The sequence below is a fragment of the Acomys minous genome, assembly GCF_964271855.1.
Source record: "Acomys minous genome assembly, chromosome: 10".
NCBI classification, from domain to species: domain Eukaryota; kingdom Metazoa; phylum Chordata; class Mammalia; order Rodentia; family Muridae; genus Acomys; species Acomys minous.
In genome coordinates, this window is record NC_140491.1 from 52,711,241 (window position 1) to 52,731,856 (window position 20,616).

The following is a 20,616-nucleotide window of genomic DNA, read 5'->3' on the forward strand; positions in this document are numbered from 1 at the left end:
TCTGACAGCAGGAAGCCAGCAAGGAGAGCCAGAGAAGTGTCACAGTGCAGCCAGCTAGCCCTCAACAACACTCCTAAGAACTACACCTTGAAAACTGGCATAGAATGAAGGTGTAACATGCCATTTATTGTCTTAAGCTTAAATCAACTGTAGCAATGAAAGTGTGCTACGACCACTCTTAGCGTGGGGATCTGGACCTCACCTTCTTCCCCATGGAAGGTGAGATGACACCTGATTTCACTCAATGCCAAGTTTAGAATGCTTCAAGCGAAGCTTTACAATTAAGTACTTTCATGATTTTCAGCCAATATGAAATAAATTAAGGGCCTTGGGAGGGGACTTCCTAAGGAAGAGGTAAGTAAATGGGACAGGTTTCTGCTTACAAAAGAAATGTCCTTGCCGGGCAGTGGTGCTCCCAGCACAGAGGCAGAGGCAGGCAGATTTCTGTGAGTTCTAGGACAGCCAGGGCTTTGTGTAACAGAGAAACTCTGTCTTGGAAAAGAAAAAAGAAAAGTCCTTATAAAACCTAACTCATTCAAGCATTCTCGGTGGTGAGCTGAAGTAAACCTTTTATTTCTTCAAAGTGCTGCTTCTGCCAACAGATTTTCATGTTCTCTTCTTTACAGACAGGAACTCCTTTACAGTCCAATTTTAATTCCGTTTGCCCTGGAGCAGGCACAAAATTCAATGCAACTGTTGCATAGTGTTCTGACGGTGTGGGGGGGGGCACAAACAAACAAAAAACACAAGAGTTTTATTTTGACATCAGGAACCTGTTTATGCCAGCTTTAGTTTGTTGGCTTCCATATATAAACTGCATATAACGATAACATACCTTCTGGCCAGTTCCTACATCTCCACTTCATGATGATCTTCCTGTTTGTTAACTGAAAACAAAGACATTTCACTGAAAACGGTTTACAACAGAAGAAACTAACCCTCTCCAAGGTAAACTAAGTAAGTACTGGAACCAGTGAGCAGCATACCATCCTGTCATCTAGCTCACACACCAGGGCTCTGACATCCTTGACAGCATTACTGCCAAGGACAGGACTGACCTGGAGGCTACTGCTATCTGGCAGCTTGGATCCTGATGATGGAGCCAGCAGAGCTTGAGGCATACAGGAAAAGTTAAGCTGCTGCTTTCTGCACAATTACTATTAAGGCTTAGCCTTTACCAATTAAAACACTGTATGTAACATTTTCTTTTGTTCTACAATGAGCCTTATTGAAGAATTTGAGACTGAAGTAATCAAAACCTCTAAAATAAGTTCCCAGCTCACCACTGTAGCCTTGTACTTACCAGCTCCACATATTCTCCAGTGATATTCCCATCAAACATCTGGAATTTACCTCCCTTTTCAGCTTCTAATACAGCAGCAGATTTGGAAAATTTTTGCACCAACTAGCCAAACAAAACACACACGTTATTCCAGTACATGCGTCACCCTGTGTGTGGTGAGGAGCACACCAGGAGCTTACATGGCAATGATGTTGGGTTTTGGTTTAATTTTGTTGGACATGATAGCTTTGTGAACAAGAACTAAAACACAAAGCTCTCTTCTCTATAGAAGAGGGAAAGCTACAATGTGCCCCAACTGCGGACACAGGCCACCAAATGTGCCCCTCGTCCCTTCAAATGGCTCACAAGTAGCACCAGAATCCTTGAAGCCCTTCCATGAAAAGCAGCCTCTGTTGTCTGCGACGGATCGCCAAACCGTGTCTGCTGGAGCAGCCAAGGGCATTGCTTACTTCTTTCACAGTGAAGATGCTGTACAACTGCTCCACTGTCGCGTCAAACAGCTCCGTCAAGTGCAAAGCCACTGTGGGAATCCTCACACCCAGGGCCACTGGGGAAGCCTGCATCTTAAGATGAGAGACACTCAAGAGGATGCCGAGCAGACCGACAGACACTGACAGGATGAGAGCAGCATGGCTCCACCACCACTGGCCACTGGCCTTTACTGTGGAAACAGCTTGTTCCTATGAGCACTTTACCTCCATCCCCTTCCTGTCTATAGCTAAATACCTCTGATCGCAGTTGGGCCTGTACATAGGGACCCAGAACATGACCTAAACCTAAGACTAATGGGTGTTAATTACACATATGCATCACAATATGTGTCCCTCCAAGTTGCTGGCTTTTGCTAGGTATAATGGCTCTACTCCCAGCAGTCAGAAGTCTAAGGAGGCAGGAGGATCACCATGAGTCTAAGGCTAGTCCTATCATCAACCAATGACTGTAGAACAACTGGTGAAGTGCAGTATTTCAGCAAGGCCTGTTCAGTGTTCTCACCCATCAAGAATTAAACCTCAGGCTAGAGGTGAGGTCTGGTAGGGAGAATGCCCAACAGGCACCAGCCCAGAAAGCAAAAAATGCATAAAACCCAACCCAAGTTCATCAAAAGGTGTGGAAACTAATTAAGGATGTCCTCCCTCACTTCTTCCACCCAGGTTCATACCTGCAATGTGTTTTCAGTCAGTTTCCTCTGAACAGTCAGTTCCTTGGTTGCTACAGCTTTTGTTGGTAAAATCATTCCTGTTGTAAATTCTATAAGGAAATAGCAAGATTTTATTAATATACTTCCTTTTATTTAACGTGGCATTTATAAGATAACTTTTTACATATATTGCTGGATGCTTATTAGCAAAAACCTTTTTTTTTCTAATCCCTTGCTTTAACCACACTCCTCTAAAATGCAAATTTTCACAAGTTCTTTTCTAAATAGTTGTGTTGTACATGATTAACTACTAAAAGCCATGACACTCCTCTCCTGTCTCTGCTTCACCACCCTCACAAAGCTTACTCTCATTCATGGCGAGGAGGACTTACAGAAAGAGTGGTGGCCCCACGCCTGGCATGCCAATACCTGGACACTCCATAAGCCAGTTTTAAGGAGAAGGTGCAGAAAAAGCTCTGTTGGCCACGCCACCCAGCTGTCACCTCTAATTTGGGATAATGACAATAGATTCACTTCCATAGAGTATATAGGTTATCTAGGTGTTCTCAATACCTGTAAAATCTGTGGTCACTTTCATCCATACATTCACTCACTCAGCAAATATTTATTAAGCACCTACTATGTGTCAGGCATTGTGCTAGATGCTGGAGATACAGCAGTGAACAAGAGAGACACCTTCCATGCCCTCATGGAACATTTAGTCTAGCAGGGAAGACAGACATTAAACAAGTAATTACACAAAAACTTTTCCGTTCTAGGGGTGAGGGTATGTGGTTTTTGTTGGTTTTTTTGTGGTTTTGTTTTGAGCAGGGGCTCACTATGTAACCCAGGCTAGCCTCAAACAGGCTTCCCAAGTCCTGGGACTGTTAAGTGTGCCACCACACCTAGGCTCAGGAAACTACTGACAACTGGCAAACTGGTCTTACCCACAACTAGCTTTTCACACCCAGACTACAACTTCTGCAGTCTGAAGGTGTTTTAGGAGCCTTACTTGGGAATCCGCCCTGTGGAGTGTAACTGGGGTAATATACCAAGGGACCCCGTGGCTCACAAGGGATGCTTTCTTTACCCGTCTTAAGTGCCTTCAGGTACTCTCCAAGGGCCTCCCTGACCTTGGCGGTGCCTGTAGTCCTCATAAGATCCTTCAGTGTGTCCCCATCTCCTTTCTTCTTACTCACGTTCACCTACAAATAAAAATAAGAACCTAACTGGATGGCAGAGGAAGTGGTATAAGAAATGTAGGCCTGCTTCACAGTTGTAGAGGAGCTAAGTCTTCTGTTGTTGTTGTTTGGGTTTGTTCGTTTGGTTTGGTTTTTTGAGACAGGGTTTCTCTGTGTAGCCTTGGCTGTCCTGGATTCACTTTGTAGACCAGGCTGGCCTCGAACTCACAGAGATCCGCCTGCCTCTGCCTCCTGAGTGCTGGGATTAAAGGTGTGCGCCACCACTGCCCGGCCTAAGTCTTTTCTGATGCCAGTGCTGGTCGCCATGTTGTGAGTGGACTGAACAGAAGATGAAGCATTTAATTTGCCTTTGAAATTGTTTTAAGTGCAGAAGTTAAATTGCTTGTAACTTTCTGGTATGGCAGCCACTACTCACCTGTGGCTGAGCATTTATGGGGTACATGGTCTGAGCTAAGCTATGCTGTAAACACACAAGATTCCAAAGTCTTAATACCAATAAAAAAGTAAAAATACCTCATCAATAATTTCTTAATTATATGTTAAAGTCATATTTACTCTCACATGAATTAGAAATTTTCCATTATTTTATCTGGCTTTTAATGCGGCTACTAGAGAAATTTAAATTGCATTATGTGGTATTTATACTGAACAGTACTGGCTGAGAACTGTCCCTATCTATTAAGGGAAACAAGTCACACTTGGCAAACCATGCAAATGGCCTGAGCACTTAACAGCACATGCCTTGACATGTTCAACCTCTACACCCCTGAAGACTGAACAGCACAGACTAAAGACCTATGCTACTTTCAGTCCCTGTCCAGTACCACACCTGGTCCTGGAAGTCTAAAGCCTCCTCAGGCTTTCTCCTTTCCCTCCACCTCTCACACCCCATAGTAGAGTGGCCAACAGCCCCCACAATTCACAACTACCACCTAATGAACAGTTTGCAAATGCGCAACACCTATTAGGCAAAGTTTGACTAGAGAAAAGGAGAGCGCCAGCAGATACCTCAGTGTCACTAGCTTCACTTTCTTCAGAAAGGCTGGGTATTTCAATCAGTCCCTTGTGCTTTGCACCAGATTCTTTAACTGTACCTAAAATGAGCAAAATGGGTGCAGTTAGTCACTGGTTTTATGCAAAAGTCCTCTGTCTAAATGAATAGCCCATATGTGGCTCCACTCCCCTTACAGGGTTGTGGCCACATTAGTCAACAACCAAGACAACGTGCACCACATCCATGGGACACAAGCTGTCAGCCATTCCTCTTGTCTCCCAGTGCTCTTCACCTGGCCAAAGCAGAAGGGCTATCTCGGGAGAAGGCACGGGAGGGACCATGAGCTCTGACCATGGAAAGCCTCGAAAGCTGTGGCTTGGCAAAGTCTGTGTGGAGTTGGAAAAGTTGGATTTCTTCCCAGCGTAAAGCTTCAATGTCCTCAAGGACACAGTGGGGCAAAAGCCCTTGCAGCCAACTCCTGGTCCTACCTAGAGCTGTCCTGCTGTTTTCATGGCACATCATTCTTTTGTTATACTCATCGGAGGTCAGGCGAGTACTTCATACAGTTCTGCTTATAGGCAGGGCCATGCCACTGGAACAATGCACAGAAGCATCCACACTGAGACACTCGGGCATGGTCTAAAGGCATTTATTTCATTGCCATAAAATACGGTTAGAAAGGGTTCCACCACCCACAGCAGTCTGCCCTCCAAACCCCTTATGAGTGGAGTTTATGTCACATGGACATTGGGAGTGACTGATTTCTTGACGCCAGACCATACATGGAACAGCTTCAAATGCCTGGAGCTTTTGTTCTCGCTTGTTGGTTGGTAAAAGTGACCATTCAGAATCCATACCTTCTGGGTCTGGAGTGTTGTTTGCACCAAGGGAAATAAAGAGACACAGGCCACAGGTTCCTCAGGACTCCGGAGTCCTGCTACAATCTAGCCAGCAGCAACCACAAAGAAAGCTAGTGAGGTCAACTTCCAACTGGAGGGGCCTGTTCATAGTCAGGGGTGAGGAGTGAGTGTGCATGTGTGTGTGCAAGTGAGCAAGCGTACAAATGCATGCATGTAGCTTAAAAGCTAACCTGGAGCTTTCTACACACTAGGCAAACATTTGCATGCTGAGCTACATCCCAAGCTCTTGGCTTTTTGGGGGGGCAGGGGGGGAGCAGGAGCTTTTTATGTAGCTCAGGCTAGCCTTAACTTGCAGGGAATTTTATGGGACTGCTTTGATGTCTGAATACCTCCATGATTCAAAGGCCAAAGCCAGCTTAGTGAGCTTCTCTCTAACACAAACTACTCAGAAAGCAGCCAACTCAAGGGCAGGGACCCAAATTTTACCACAATACAGTCTTCCATAACCAGTTCTCTCTCTTCTTGCCCTCTCTATTTCCCTGTGTCTGAGCCTTGGTCATGTCAACAAGAACCAAGCCACAGGAGGATTTTGCAAAGACAAGAAAACTTAGATAATGCATATTTTAAAAGCATATAAAATTAAGACATGGTACGGCATGGAATGAAAACATAAAATGAAAGCAGTCAGAGAACTTTACATATGATAGGATTCTATATATGAACTGTCCAAAGTAAACCCACAGAACCAAAACTTTGGATGAAGACTCCAAGGGAGGGCTGGCAAGATAGCTCAATGGGTAAGCCTGCTAGATACCTAGGGACTTGAATCCAATTCCTGTGTCCTTGAACCTCACAAACCCACCATGACACACACATCATACACATACATAAATTTTTTAAAAGACCGAAGGTGGATTGCAGTGAGTTTATGGCCAGCCTGATCTACAAAGCGAGTCCAGGACAGCTAGGGCCACACAGGGAAACCCAGTCTCAAAAAACAAAAAGGCCCAAGGGTGAGCCAGCAAGGTGGTGCAAAGTGTAAAAACGCTTGCTACCACATGGTGAACTGAGTCCTGTACGCTGCCTCTGGCTTCTACACGTGCTGTGGGATGCGAGTGCGTGCACATGATTTATGTAAGATCTTAAATAATTTGAGGGAAGCAGGCATCTGGAGAAGGGCACTCCAGGCAGCAGCTCCGCAAGGCCCTAGTCACAGATGCTGGTAATAAAGGGTTCAGCTGATAGAACGCTGTCCTTCAAGCATCTAGGGTGCTGGGCAGAAGTGCAGCCTCAGAATCCACTCCAAGTGCACCAAACACCAACTACTACTACGACTGCTGACTAACTAAATGGAAAGACTATATACCCAAGAGTGTCCCCAACCTGCCTCCTGCCAGGAAACCCGGTACCTTTCCAGGCCAGCTTGATGCTCCACTCATAGAAGAAAATGAGCTTCCCTTTGCGGCTGCTACAAGAAGCCTCGCCTTCCACCTGCTTCAACTCACTGATCTCACCTCGGCCAGCCTCATTCTCCACAGCAATGCCAACCAGGAGCTCGCGGAGCTTCCCCTTGGACCAAATGGTGGCATCCCGCTCTGTCCTGCCAGATAACAGAAAGCACAGGTGAACGGCCCAGCCGGTCTCCATCTGCCAGGCAGGGTGCCATCTAGATTCAGACCAAGTGAGCCCTGGTACTCGCAAATGTGCTTGGTTTCAACTAGGTATAGTCTAAGCCTGATGCCCAGTTTAAGAAACTATTATTCACCATATAATAATGGGTAACTAAAAAAACAATGGCCCCGGGGAGGAGGGTCCAACAATCTCGACCACAGGAAATGGATGGGCTAAGCTGAGGCCATCTGTAATGGTGGTAGTCATTAAATAACCTTAATCACAAGGTCGACTATTGAGCATTTCCATTTTGACTTATCTTAAGCACTCTTCCTAATGTTCCCGCGTGAGGGGACAGAGAACGGCTTGAGAAATCAGTGTCCTAGCCACGGAACCCAGCCTAGAACACTGGAGATCATCCTTTCAGGACCACCAAGTCATCTCACGGGTGCGGACTGGGCTCGTCCTGGGAATGCCTCAGCTTCCCCCAACGCCCACCGGAGAGGCAGACGTCTCCCGGTATTCCAGAGACACAAAGGGGGTGGGTAACTAGTGCAAACTGGGACAAAGCAAAGAGAGTGAGATCCAAGTCCCTGCCCTTTCAACTGCACACGCTCGGCACACGCACGCGCACTACGCAGCTCAAGCCCGAGGAGGGCCCGGTGAGGGGCGGCCGGGTAGCGGGTGAGGCAGAAAGAAGTCCCTCACGGGGCTCGGTCCAACTTTCAGGAGGAGCCTGCAGCCGGAAGGCTAGGGCAGTTAGGAACCGTCTCCCGCCACGGGCCGACGTGCTGCGGCGCCGCGCGGCCCTCCCAGGAGCCCGCCTGCCGCCCCGCCCGCCGCACCAGTGCCAGTTGTTCACGTTGGTCCCGTCCTCCCGCTCCTCCACGATCCAGCGCGGGTCCCCCTGGCCCCATTTGGCCATGGCGGCGCAGACGACGAGGGCCCTGGAAGCGGGTGAGCGCGGGCTTCCGGCCTGAAGGTCTGTCAGGCGCCCGCAGCTCCCAGAAAGTGCCAGAAGTCCCCGCCCCGGGCCCTCCGGCAGCGGCCCGCCCCGCCCCCGATGCCCGTCCCACTCAGGCCACGCCCGTGGCTCCGCCTCCTAGCCCCGGCTCCTCCCTTCGCCCCGCCCCTCGGCCCTAAGACCCCGCCCCAGACCCTGTTACTTCTCCGACATGCCACGCCTCCTGCTGCCGGCTCCTCCCCCTTCGCCCCGCCCGGCCTCACCCTCCTCCCTGCACCGGCTCGCTCGCTGCTGGGTCTGCAGCCCGGTCGGGCTCCTGGCCTGCGCGAAGGTCCCGGACTACGCCCAGGGCTCGCTCTAGCGCCGGTTTCCCTCTGCTGAAAAGGCCCGCGAGCTAGCCTCGTCTCTGAGCAAAGCAACACGAGCCCCAGCGCCGGGTTACTGGAAGGATACTTTATTCACACAGTCCTGCTGTAGAGACACCCAAAGGTTGAGCTTGCAAGCGTGTGGGATTGATACAGTTACAATAAGGGTTTATTAATTCTTTTCACCGTTTTTCACTTTCTAGCAAAAACTGAAACAACCATCTGGAAACGTTACTTAGGCGATTTGTTTAGGACAAAAAAAAAAAAAAAGGTCGGGGAGGACCTGGCTGTTCTGTGCCCACGCCCATCAGTGGTCTCCTTGTCTGCTAAACAAGCCGTTGGTACTTATTGGAGAGACTGCATTTCAGTATGACCCCCAAACCAAAGTGGCATTGTGAGTTCAACGATCCTACCAAAGGCACAGCTGATAAAACACTCCTTTAGTGCCAGCACTCGGGAGGCAGAGGCAGACAACTTTGAGGCCAGCCTGGTTACAGAGTGAATTCTGGAATAGCTCGGGCTACACAGAGAAACCTTGTCTCAGAAAACATTAGCAACAAAGATTTATATATGATTTGAACCCGACAGAAAATAAGATTTCTGAGGGTAGAAGCTGCTACAATCTCTAAAATGAAAAAAAAAAAACTGTACAAGAACTGATCCCGGCGGAAAAAAATTTACTAGAACGTAAATGTAGGCCCTCAATTGTGACTAGCTGGAGGTACAGAGACCGTTGGGCGACCCTAAGGCTCTCTTCAGATCTGCCATTAAAAAAAAAATGGCCTCCAGTTGCGCTAGAGAGATGGCTCAGAGGTTAAGAACACTGACTATTTTTCCAGAGGTCCTGAGTTCAATTCCCAGCAACTACATGGTGACTCACAACTATCTGTAATGAGATCTGGTGCCCTTTGTATATGCAGCCAGGGCACTGTATACATAATAAATAAATCTCTCTTTTTAAAACAAAAAAATAGCCTCCAATAAAACTACATTGAATTCCCAGTCAGGGAAACCTGTCCCCCCCACCCCCACCCCCACTAACCCCTCCCCCAAAAAAAGGAGGAGAAGGAGGAATGGAAGAAGAAGAAGAAGAAGAAGAAGAAGAAGAAGAAGAAGAAGAAGACGAAGGAGAAAAAGAAGAAGCCAGCCAGCACACACCTGTAATCCCACACTCGGGAGACAGAGGCAGGTGGATGGCTGTGAGTTCCAGGACAGCCTGGTCTAGAGAGAGTTCCAGGACAGACAAAACTATTACATAGAGAAACCCTGTCTTGAAGCCCCCTCACCCCATCCCTCCCCCCAAAAAAACTACATTGCAAAGTAGCGGAAAGAGTAAAAAGTGGGAAAGGCAGACCTGGAGAGAATTGTAGTGGAAAATGCACAGGGCTAATAGCTAGTGTACAAAGCGATCGTTCAGAGTTCATTGAAGCTTTCCTTAATTTTCAAGAAACTGGTAAAATGATGCAAAAAGAAAATCCTTGGGCAGGGGATGGTGGCGCACACCTTTAGTCCCGGCACTCGGGAGGCAGAGGCAGGTGGATCGCTGTGAGTTCGAGGCCAGCCTGGTCTACAAAGTGAGTCCAGGACAGCCAAGGGTACACAGAGAGACCCTGTCTCGAAAAACAAAACAAAACAAAACAAAAAACAACAAAAACTGAAATAAAGAAAAGAAAAAGAAAATCCTTACGTGGCAGTGAGCCTGAAGACCATGGATCAAAGCGAGGAGGTGCAGCCCCGCTGGACTGCAGACTGCAATGAGGAGGATGTTTTCTTGACACGGAGAGCGGAGATGACCCGATGCAAGGAGGAAGAAGTGTCCTCAAACTGTAATGGTTTTGTGTAAGCGGACTGTTGTGGCGTTCTTGCTGTTCTTATGCAGACGGTGAGCTTGATTTAGATCTTCTCATGCTTATGTTCGTGTGCTTGCTCACACTCACCCACAGGCCACAGCTCAGGTGTGGAGCTCAGAGGGCAGCTTCTCAGCCTCAGTTCCCTGTCGACCCTAGGGATGGAATAACGTCATTAGGCTTATATGTGTATACTGTATATAAGCTAGAGTTGTTTTTTAATTACTGGTGTGAAAAGAGTAACTACCTTTCTGAGAAGAGAGTGAATTTGATCTGTTGTTTTGAAAATAATGACAGGTCATATGAGTTTTCTACATGTGTGTGCAGGTAAGTGTGCAGTCCCAGTAAGTGCCTGTGCCTATGAGTGCAGAGACAAGAGCAGAATGCCAGGCGTCTTTCTCTTCCATTCCCTTTTTATTTGTTTTTGTTTGGTTGGTTGTTGGTTTTTTGGGGTAGGGGAGCAGGTCCAAGGACAGAGTTTCTCTTTATAGCCTTGGCTATCGGGGACTCACTTTGTAAACCAGGCTGGCCTCGAACCAACGAAGATCCGCCTGCCTCTGCCTTCCAAGTGCTGGGATTACAGGTGTGCACCACCTGGCCCAGCCCATTCCCTTTTTAAAAACAGTGTTTATTAATTTTTTTTTAGGCTCAGTGGTTACCTCGATGCTCTTCCAGAGGGCCTGGATTCCTGCATCCACATGGCAGCTCACAACAGTCTGGAGCTTCAGTCCCAGAGAACCCAAAACCGCTTCTGTCCTCCTTGGGTACCAGGCATGCACGGGGTGTGCAGACCTACATGCAAACAAGACACCCACACACATAACATGATTTTAAAATAAAAACATAGCCGGGCGTGGTGGCGCATGCCTTTAATCCCAGCACTCAGGAGGCAGAGGCGGGCGGATCACTGTGAGTTCGAGGCCAGCCTGGTCGACAAAGTGAGTCCAGGACAGCCAAGGCTACAGAGAGACCCTGTCTTGAAAAACCAAAAAAAAAAAAAAAATAAATTAAATAAATAAATAAATAAAATAAAATAAAAACATGTATCATTTACATTCAAGGTCATGAGTGTAGAGGTCAGAAAACAGTCCTCTGGCATCTGTCCTCACCTTCTAACATGTGGGTCCCAGAGGCAGAGCTCAGAGTACCAGGTTGGGTGTCAAGCACCTTCATCCACTGAGCCACCTCACTACCAGTCTCTACAACCCCCACAACCTGGAAAGCCAGACAAATGTGGTTTGATTTTTGTTGTTGTTGTTGTTTCTTTTTAAAAGATTTTTATTGTATGTGCATCGATGTTTTGCCATCTAGAGGCTCCTTTGATGAGCCACTCCTGTCCAGAAGCCTGGAGATTGCACACTGACAGGTCACAGCTCCTGCAACATCTAAGGTGGCATGTCCCCACATGCAGCCGTGCAGTTAGAGGTATTGGCAAGTTAGCGTCTACTGACAGAAACGAGTGAACAAAGCTATACGTCTTCCCTGCATCAAGTCACTCCTCAATCAGTCTTTCCGGTATTTGGGCTAAAGAAGAAGAAGAAGAAAAAATTGCCGTGGTATCAAAATGTTAGCCAACTATGTTGCTTCCCTTTCTGTAAATAAAGGTGACTAATAGTTGTACGCACCTTAGAATGTAAGGAGGTTTAGTGTGACTGGATGAATATTTCTCAACATTTGTGTATTTCAACCTTTCAATAAACTATGAAGTCTGCCTAGGAGGTTAGGAAGCATCGGGTTTTTTGTTTTTGTTTTTGTTTTTATACCATCGTTGGACTTGTGTCAGTGTGATGAGCAGGAGACAGATTGCCAGGTCAACCCTCGCTTCTAGGATGTGGGTTCTGGAGCTGAAACTTGTCAGGTTTTGGAGCAAGCATCCCTCTTTATGAGCTGAGTAACTCACTGGCCATGAATCTCCTGCCTCCCCCTCCCCCCCGATTTATATAGGTGGTTGTTTTCCTGCGTGTATGTCTATGCACTAGATGCAAACTTGGTGCACTCAGAGGGCATCAAATCCCCCTGAAACTGGAGTTACAGATGTTTGTGAGCCACCATATGCATGCTGGGAATTGAACCTGAGTCCTCTGGAGGAGCAGCCAGTGCTCTTTACCACCGAGCCATTGTCGCTCTGCGTCCGGCCAGATGGGTGTCCTGGGTCCCATGTCTTGCGGGCTGGTCCAGGGGCTCAGCTCAGGGGTGGCTAGGGCAATTTAGCGTGAGGCCCAAGGCCAAGGGTGTAGGTTAGGTTCCTGGCCCCTCGAGGGTGTGGGGTGGAAACTGAGTTTTCCACAGGGTGTCATGGCTTAGCAGTGAGACTGCAGATCTCAGATGGCAGTGGGGCCTCAGGAGCTCCACAAGCCAAGGATGGTACCAAGTGTTACAGCTCCTTGTTTGAGCCCCTGTGCAAAGCACAGCAGCAGAGACTGGCAGACATCCGAAACCCGCTGGTAGGTGGGCCTGGGAAGATGCAGGTGCAGTGCTGCTGGGTGGTCAGCAGAGATCAGCAGAGATGGAGGAGGCCCCAGCCAGCTGTAAAGGCAGTTCTACCATTGCTACCTGACCACCGGGCCTCCAGCAGCATCCCCCCACCCCCCAGAATAAATGGAGTCTCAGACAATACTGATTGCATCACTTGTAAAAAACACAAAGTAAAGCCAGACATGGTGGCGCATGCCTTGCATTTGGGAGGCAGACCTCTTGAGTTTGAGGCCAGCTTGGTCTATAGTATGAGTTCCCGGACAGTCAGGCCTACACAGAGAGACCCTGTCCTGGAAAAGAAAGAAAGAAAGAAAGAAAGAAAGAAAGAAAGAAAGAAAGAAAGAAAAGACAAAGTGAAACAGTTTAAAACCAACACAGACCGGCCTGCTCTCTGCTGTGATGGACACTACACCAGCTTAGGAAGGAGGACATTTCTTTGGCTTACAGTTTGTGAAGAGACAGGAATCATCAGCACAAGATACCCCGGGACCAAGTTTTCAATACAAAGGAGATTTATTTGCCCTGGAGGGACCAAGCGTAGGGAATAAGAAACAAAGACAGGAGATAAAAGATGAGGGAGAGGGGAAAGGGCACAAAAGAGAGGGAGGAAGGGAGCTGGAGAGATGGCTCAGAGGTTAAGAGCACTGTCTGCTCTTCCAGAGGTCCAGAGTTCAATTCCCAGCAACCACATGGTGGCTCACAGCCATCTATAATGAGATCTGGTGCCCTCTTCTGGTGGGCAGGCATACACACACACACAAACGTAATAAAAATAAATCATAAATCCAAACAAACAAACAACAAAAACAAAAAACAAGAGAGGGAGGAGGGATGTTTGTCAGGGTAGGGGTTGGGCGTGGGAGAATGACCAAAGGCCTACTTCTGGATAGAGAGGAGACAGATGTGGCCCATAGGCAAATGGCAGTTTATAAAGGCAAAATGGGTAACCTCGTGTTAGGATGAGGTGTCTAATTTTGATTGGGCATGTTAATGAGGGCAGCCAAAGGGGACTTTGCATTGCTGGACGTGAGTACTTTGATAGCTGGACCTCGGTAGTCAGCCTCAGGAGCACGCTGTGGTTCTCCTCTTCCCTGGGCGCTGACGGCCTGGACCCCATAAGCACGACAGAGAGCAGTCGCTCTGAGAACCAGTCCAGGAGCTAGTTCAGCTTAGGGAGAGCAAAGGCTACACAGCCCTCAGGGAGTAGGTTTGGGGCCTCCAGGTTAGGTGTTCATAATTGGTTGGAATCGGACACCTTTAGGATGCTTGTTTTGCTTTTGGCAGCGCGCTCTTATCATATGGATGGGAACACAGTGATTATCCCACGGGCGCAGGGAGCGGGGAGCTAGCAGGGAGCTGTGCCGAGGGCCATATATCAAGCGTGGTTAGGGGCATCTATGTCTACAGACATGGAGTCAGGCAGAGAGCCAGAGGCCGTGCTGGGGGAAAGGAGCTCAGAATAGCTATCCTAATGGAGAAGGCTGCAACCTCAACAGCAGGGCCCTTCCAACAAACAGGACGTGGCCAAATATTGGGGATCGACCTTGGCGGCTAGCTTTCAGAATGCAGTTTTTAGCGAGGCAGAGGGGATGGGGGAGAAGGGCAAGGCCTTTAAGAGCCATGTTTGCCGTGCTCAGGCCAGCTGTTGGCCGTGCCACTTACAAGCCCTCATAAAAGGAAGCCAAGGCTGAAACTGGAGGCCAGAGCCTGGAAGCAGGGACCATGTAGGAATGCTTTTATGTTTAATAAAAAGCGAATAAGAGAATGAGATGCCAGGCAACAGATATTAGATTATAGGAAGTACATTAAGTGAGCATGGGGGGGGGGGGGAGAAGGAAAGGGGGGAGGGGTACCTCAGAGACAGAGAGACAGAAAGACAGACAGGGACAGAGTCAGGGAGAGTCAGGGGCGGGGAACAGGGGGAGGCGGGAGGAAGGTCTGTCCTTTTATATACGGGGCAAGGCCACACCCCCGTGACAGGTAAGCAGTGACGTCACAGGTAGATGGACTAAGCAGAATCCTAACATTCCTACCATTTCCTGTAATTAAAGATGAGGACATTGGATTGTTTATTTGTTTGTTGTTTTTTTTTTTTTTTTCGAGACAGGGTCTCTCTGTGTAGCCTCGGCTGTCCTGGACTTACTCTGTAGACCAGGCTGGCTTCGAACTCACAGTGATCTGCCTGCCTCTGCCTCCCAAGTGCTGGGATTAAAGGCGTGCGCCACCACCATGCCCAGCATTGGATTGTTTTTATATAAGGTAAGTTAAAGTATATAAATGGAGGTAAGGGAGAAAGGACAGAGGAAAAGCAATAGCAACAAAATGTCCAGATGCTGTAGGGAAGGGGAAGGAAAAACTCTGTCCTGAAAGTTGAGGGTGGAGGGCAGGGGACGTCAGCCATATCCTGCAGCAGATAGGGACCGAGGAGCGCTGGGGGAACCTGGAGCTGTCTGTCCCGGGTCTGGAGCACAGCGGTTCAGCCTTTTGTAAATGGATAAGGGGGGAAGCAATCATCTTAACTATTTCCTGCTGACACTGGCGCGGCGATAGTGGGTTTAAAAGGCTGAAATGTTGGCCAGGTTCTGGAGGAACAGGCTGCCCAGGGCCTGAGAACATCTGCAGCTAGGAGGGGCGGTGCAGGCCCAGCTAGGAGGGGCGGTGCCGGCCCAGCTAGGAGGGGCGGCGCAGGCCCAGCTAGGAGGGGCGGTGCAGGCCCAGCTAGGAGGGGCGGTGCCGGCCCAGCTAGGAGGGGCGGTGCCGGCCCAGCTAGGAGGGGCGGTGCCGGCCCAGCTAGGAGGGGCGGTGCCGGCCCAGCTAGGAGGGGCGGTGCCGGCCCAGCTAGGAGGGGCGGTGCAGGCCCAGCTAGGAGGGGCGGTGCAGGTCCATCTGGCCCAATCCATGAGGTTGGACAAGAACACCTGTGGGTAGCTGCTTTGACGATGTCCTGGGTGAAGTCTGGCAGGATACCGGAACATATATGTGGGCAGAAGACAAAATTGGAAATTTTGAAAGAGCTTGAAAATAAGGAAAGAGACAATGCTGGCAGTGCTTGAAAATGTTGGAGAAACAAAGAGAAGGTCTGACCATGGGAACTTCCTTCCGTTTTACCTGATTGCTGGCAATAATTAAAATGGTTATTTTGGGATCTGTCCAAGTTTGGTTGCAGAGGTCCGTGTGCTGAGAAGCCCTAAATGTGGGTGTACGGATTTAAAATTCTCCAGAAAGCATCCCAAAGGTGTGCTAGGAGGAACAGGCGACTAACACTTCCCATGGGGAGGTGAAGCCAGGAGTCCATTAGGGTGTCCCCAGAAAGGGATAGTGACTCAAAAAAAACAGGTGCACACACTGGTCCATCAACTCGTCAGCACTGGACAGCGACCAAGAGTGCAGCTCTCAGGCTGAGCTGGCCCAAGGACACAGTCACTTACCTACCTAGTGCACTAGGAATTTTCGGAGGCCAAAGGGCAGCAGGGGTCGGGTGGGGTGGGGTGGGGGCAACTGTGTCACTTCTCACCCAGTGGGGACTGTTCTTGTTGTAGGTCAGCGAGGAGGACCAGCCTCAGTCATTAAGACTGGGGCTGGGTCCCCTCCACTCTCCATAAGGAGAGGGCCGACTATCTCTCCGACCAGAGGAAGGAAGCCTTTATGTGACTAAGAAGGGAGAATTCAGCTGGTGCTGGGTGCAGAAAAGTGGCAACCAGGTAGTTAGGGGAGTCCCAACCCCAGGGAAAGGGGGAGGAATCCCACCCTAAGAGATAGGAGGTAAGTAAGAAATTTAGGCTGTTGATTGGCAGGACTTGTCTGGATTCCATTGACCTGAGAGGTGGATTTCTGTAGCTTTCAAGACTTCTTTTAAGTTAATAAAGGGAGATAAATTTTAGACACATTAGCATTATCACTGTTTGTAATCTGCAGTGAAATATACATTGTTAGGCATGTACACATTGTAGGAAAAGGCAGTGAGGTGAGCTTAGGAACGGCAGAAGCCTTTCTGACATGTGTGGACCAGTAGCAAGGGGAGGACAGAAATCTCCTGTAGAGCAGAAAGGCTCACTTGCTCTTGATTTTCAGCATCAGAACATCATGAAAGATGTCTGACCAGAGGACTAGATGTATATAATTTAAGCACAATGAGAAACATTTTAAGAAAAAGACAAGCCAGGTGGTGGTGGCAGCGCACGCCTTTAAAAAAAAAAAAAGAAGAAGAAGAAGAAGAAGTCTCATAACAAGGCAGACTGTACCTAGACCTGACAGTTAAAAGTTTGGTCTTTTGTGCATGGAGAGGGCTGGGAAGGTACCTGAAGCCCCCCATGACAGAAGCTGGCCATGTGACTGCGTAGCCCAAGCATGAGGTTAAAACAGACCTGCAGCGTTACCCTGGGTTAGGCGAGGCTGATGAATCTAAGAGCCAGCTGTCCTCCGCCGGGTCAAGGAGCTTGAAGGCTCAAAGTCTCTAAAGCTCTTGTGCTAGTTGAGCCTCCAGTGACTGGGCACAGAGGACAAGCCTGCGTGTGAGAATTCTGACATTCATAGGCCAGTTTGCCAGCAGTCAAGGCTGTGGGACCAGTTTAAAGTTTATCTTAATACTTGAAGACTAAGACTTTAGGTTTTATCCCTGATAAGTTGGAGTGTTAAAAACATAAGCACAGCTGGGCGTGGTGGCACACGCCTGGTCTACAAAGCGAGTCCAGGACAGCCAAGGCTACGCAGAGAGCCCCTGTCTTGAAAAACCAAAAAACCAAAACCAAAAACAAAAACAAAAAAACATAAGCAGAGTCCAAAAAGAGAGCAGAGCAATTTTTGTATGATCAACAACACCACATTTAGAAAATAAGGCTAAATGTATTTATAAGGCAGTGATTTAAGTGTTAACACCATAAACAAATGAATGTTAACACAGCAGAACGTTGTAGAATAATTTAAAGACCATGTCAAACCCATCAGCCAGGGAGCCTGTAGTTGAATCCGGGGCAGCTGGTGACAGGAGAAACAGCATTTATTTATTTGTCTAGGAATTAGTAAAGATAGAGAAGTTAGAAACTGAAACATTTCGGATCTGGGGGAAAGCATAACCTTAAAAATGTGAAAGTTAGGTGGGTCCCCCTCAGTCAGAGGCATAGGGGAGGTGGGTCCCCCTCAGTCAGAGTCATAGGGGAGGGGAGTAAGGGGAAAATGGGAGGCAGGGAGGAATGGGAAGATACAAGGGATGGGATAACAATTGAGATGTAATAGGGATAAATTCATAAAATATATTTTTAAAAAAGAAAAAAGTGAAAGTCAAGCTGGGTGGTGGTGGTGCACGCCTTTATTCCCAGCACTCGGGAGGCAGAGGCAGGCTGATTGCTGTGAGTTCAAAGGCCAGCCTGGTCTACAAAGGGAGTCCAGGACAGCCGGGGGGCTACACAGAGAAACCCTGTCTCAAAAAACCAAAAAAAAAAAAAAAAAAAAAGTGAAAGTCAAAATTAGGTAACCATTGTAAAACACAGACACTGTTTGGAGTTTAGTAAGGATTTGAACATGGTTGATGAGCATATCTGGAAAACAAAGATGGTGGTTAATCATGTGGCTGCCCTTAAAGATGGCAGAGGGCAAACTCTCCGCCTCCTCGATCCTGAACCAACATGGTGACTGTCACGTGTGGCAAGTGACCAGTGACAGGCAGATTTTAAACTGTTACCAGGCTGCCACGTCTAGCCACTGTAGCTGCCAGCGCAGGGGCGTGAGTGTACAGCAGGCTGCAGTGACCAGGCTGCTACACAGTGCTTTAGCAGCCAAGGCAGTGCTGAGGCGGGGGTAGCTGTGGACTTCAGCCAGCGTGTCCACATTCCCATCCACAGACAGAAGGAAGGATTAAAAAAAACCATACACCTGGGCTGGAGAGATGGCTCAGCGGTTAAGAGCACTGACTGCTCTTCCAGAGGTCCTGAGTTCAATTCCCAGCAACCACATGGTGGCTCACAACCATCTATAATGGGATCTGGTGCCCTCTTCTGGCCTGCAGGTGTATGTGCAAATAGCACTGTATACATAATAATAAATATATCTTTAAAAAACAAAACCGTACACCTACGGCCCACCAGACACAGCCTAGCGCCTCTGCACAGATCTGGCCATCGTGCCACGTGATGCTGCACGCCAGCCACGCGAAGGGCTGGCATTCGGGGATTCTGTCACGGAGAATAGTGGCCATTTGGAATAACACTATTTGACGCCCAGCCACGCCTGCAGTGTGAAATTGGAGTAGTTGCTACAGTAAAGACCTTAGATGCCTCCAGGCATGTAGGAAGTGCTTACTGGATGCTGTCTTATGCCCACCGCTGTCTCTCTTACCCTCGTCAAACTGTTTCCTAAATTGTTTTTGTTTTGCTTTGCTTTGTTTTTTAATAATTTTTTTTTTTTAGTGCATTGGTCTTTTGCCTGCATGTCTGTCTGTGTAAGGTTGTCATATCTTGGGTTACAGACAGTTGTGAGATGCCATGTGGGTGCTGGGAATTGAACCCAGGTCTTCTAGAAGAGCAGTCAGTGCTTTTAACCACCAAGCCATCTCTCCAGGCCCCTAAATTGACCATTGTAACCTAGATGATGCAGCCAGGCCAAGGGATGTGGCTTCCTGTCAGCGGAGTCCCACAGTCTGCAGGAACGGGTCCGCTCAGGCATTCTAGTTAGGATCAGTAACTGAGTAAGAAAACCCTGGGCGTGGCCTCCGCCACCAAGTCAGCAGCAGGTGCCAGGTGCCGCATGGTGGGCAGCCACGCCTCTGCCTGCAGAATGGAGAGATATGCCTCCTCTTCCACGCCACCCACCCCACCGTTTACATTACTGCTTCTGACAGGATGCAGTTGAGATTTCTGTTACAAGAAGCCCGCGTTTCAACCAGCCTCCTAAGCAAGCTGGAAATTCTTTTTTTTTTTTTTTTTTTTTTTTTTTTTTTGGCAAGCCAGGCTAGTGGCCCAGGCCTATTTGTGTTCTCAGAAACTCAATGCTGTTGCCCTACCATTTTTGAGGTATTTTAAAGGGTGGCTCGGGGGCTGGAGAGATGGCTCATTGAGGTGAGGAGATGGTCAAGCGCTTGCTGGGTGAGCATGAGGCCCCCCTGGGCCCCCCCCATCCAGATCCCAGCATCCCCACAAAATGCAGCACATGGCAGCGCCTGTCTGTGGCTTCAGTGCTGGGGAGGCAGAGCCAGGCAGGTCCCAGGCTCCATGGCCTGCCAGCCTAGAAGAATCTTTAAGCTCTAGGTTCAGGAATGACTCTGCTTCAAATTGTAAGGCCTGATGCTGGTGTGCTGGTGCTGGTGTGCTGGTGCCAATGTAGTGGTGCCAATGTGGTGCCGGTGTGGTGGTGTTGGTGTGGTGGTGCCGGTGTGATGGTGCCGGTGTGGTGGTGCCGGTGTGGTGGTGTTGGTGTGGTGGTGCCGGTGTGGTGGTGCCGGTGTGGTGGTGCCGGTGTGGTGGTGTTGGTGTGGTGGTGTCGGTGTGGTGGTGCCGGTGTGGTGGTGCCGGTGTGGTGGTGTTGGTGTGATGGTGCCGGTGTGGTGGTGTTGGTGTGATGGTGTTGGTGTGGTGGTGCCGGTGTGGTGGTGTTGGTGTGATGGTGCCGGTGTGGTGGTGTCGGTGTGGTGGTGCCGGTGTGGTGGTGCCGGTGTGATGGTGCCGGTGTGATGGTGCCGGTGTGGTGGTGCCGGTGTGGTGTTGGTGTGATGGTGCCGGTGTGGTGGTGCCGGTGTGGTGGTGTTGGTGTGGTGGTGCCGGTGTGGTGGTGTTGGTGTGGTGGTGTTGGTGTGGTGGTGCCGGTGTGATGGTGCCGGTGTGGTGGTGCCGGTGTGGTGGTGTTGGTGTGGTGGTGCCGGTGTGATGG

The 20,616-nt window shown here is 49.0% G+C and overlaps 1 protein-coding gene across 5 annotated transcripts; it reads right to left on the bottom strand.

The window, feature by feature from the left end:
* Positions 1-100: 100 nt before the first annotated feature.
* On the bottom strand, positions 101-8,181 carry LOC311606949 (activator of 90 kDa heat shock protein ATPase homolog 2). Of its 5 annotated transcripts, none has more exons than XM_084798398.1 (9): positions 7,954-8,181; positions 7,012-7,097; positions 4,652-4,737; positions 3,532-3,646; positions 2,463-2,551; positions 1,753-1,866; positions 1,304-1,405; positions 836-887; positions 101-708 (listed from the first exon to the last, which is right to left on the bottom strand). In XM_084798398.1, exons 1-9 carry the CDS (start codon positions 8,031-8,033, stop codon positions 536-538), a joined length of 897 nt encoding a protein of 298 aa, XP_084654524.1. In that variant the 5' UTR covers positions 8,034-8,181; the 3' UTR covers positions 101-535. The 5 variants fall into 5 exon arrangements, with proteins under 5 accessions (XP_084654524.1, XP_084654523.1, XP_084654521.1 ...); XM_084798397.1 differs by having other exon boundaries at positions 101-666; positions 6,907-7,097; positions 7,954-8,178; XM_084798395.1 differs by having other exon boundaries at positions 6,907-7,097; positions 7,954-8,175.
* Between the last annotated feature and the right edge of the window lie 12,435 nt (positions 8,182-20,616).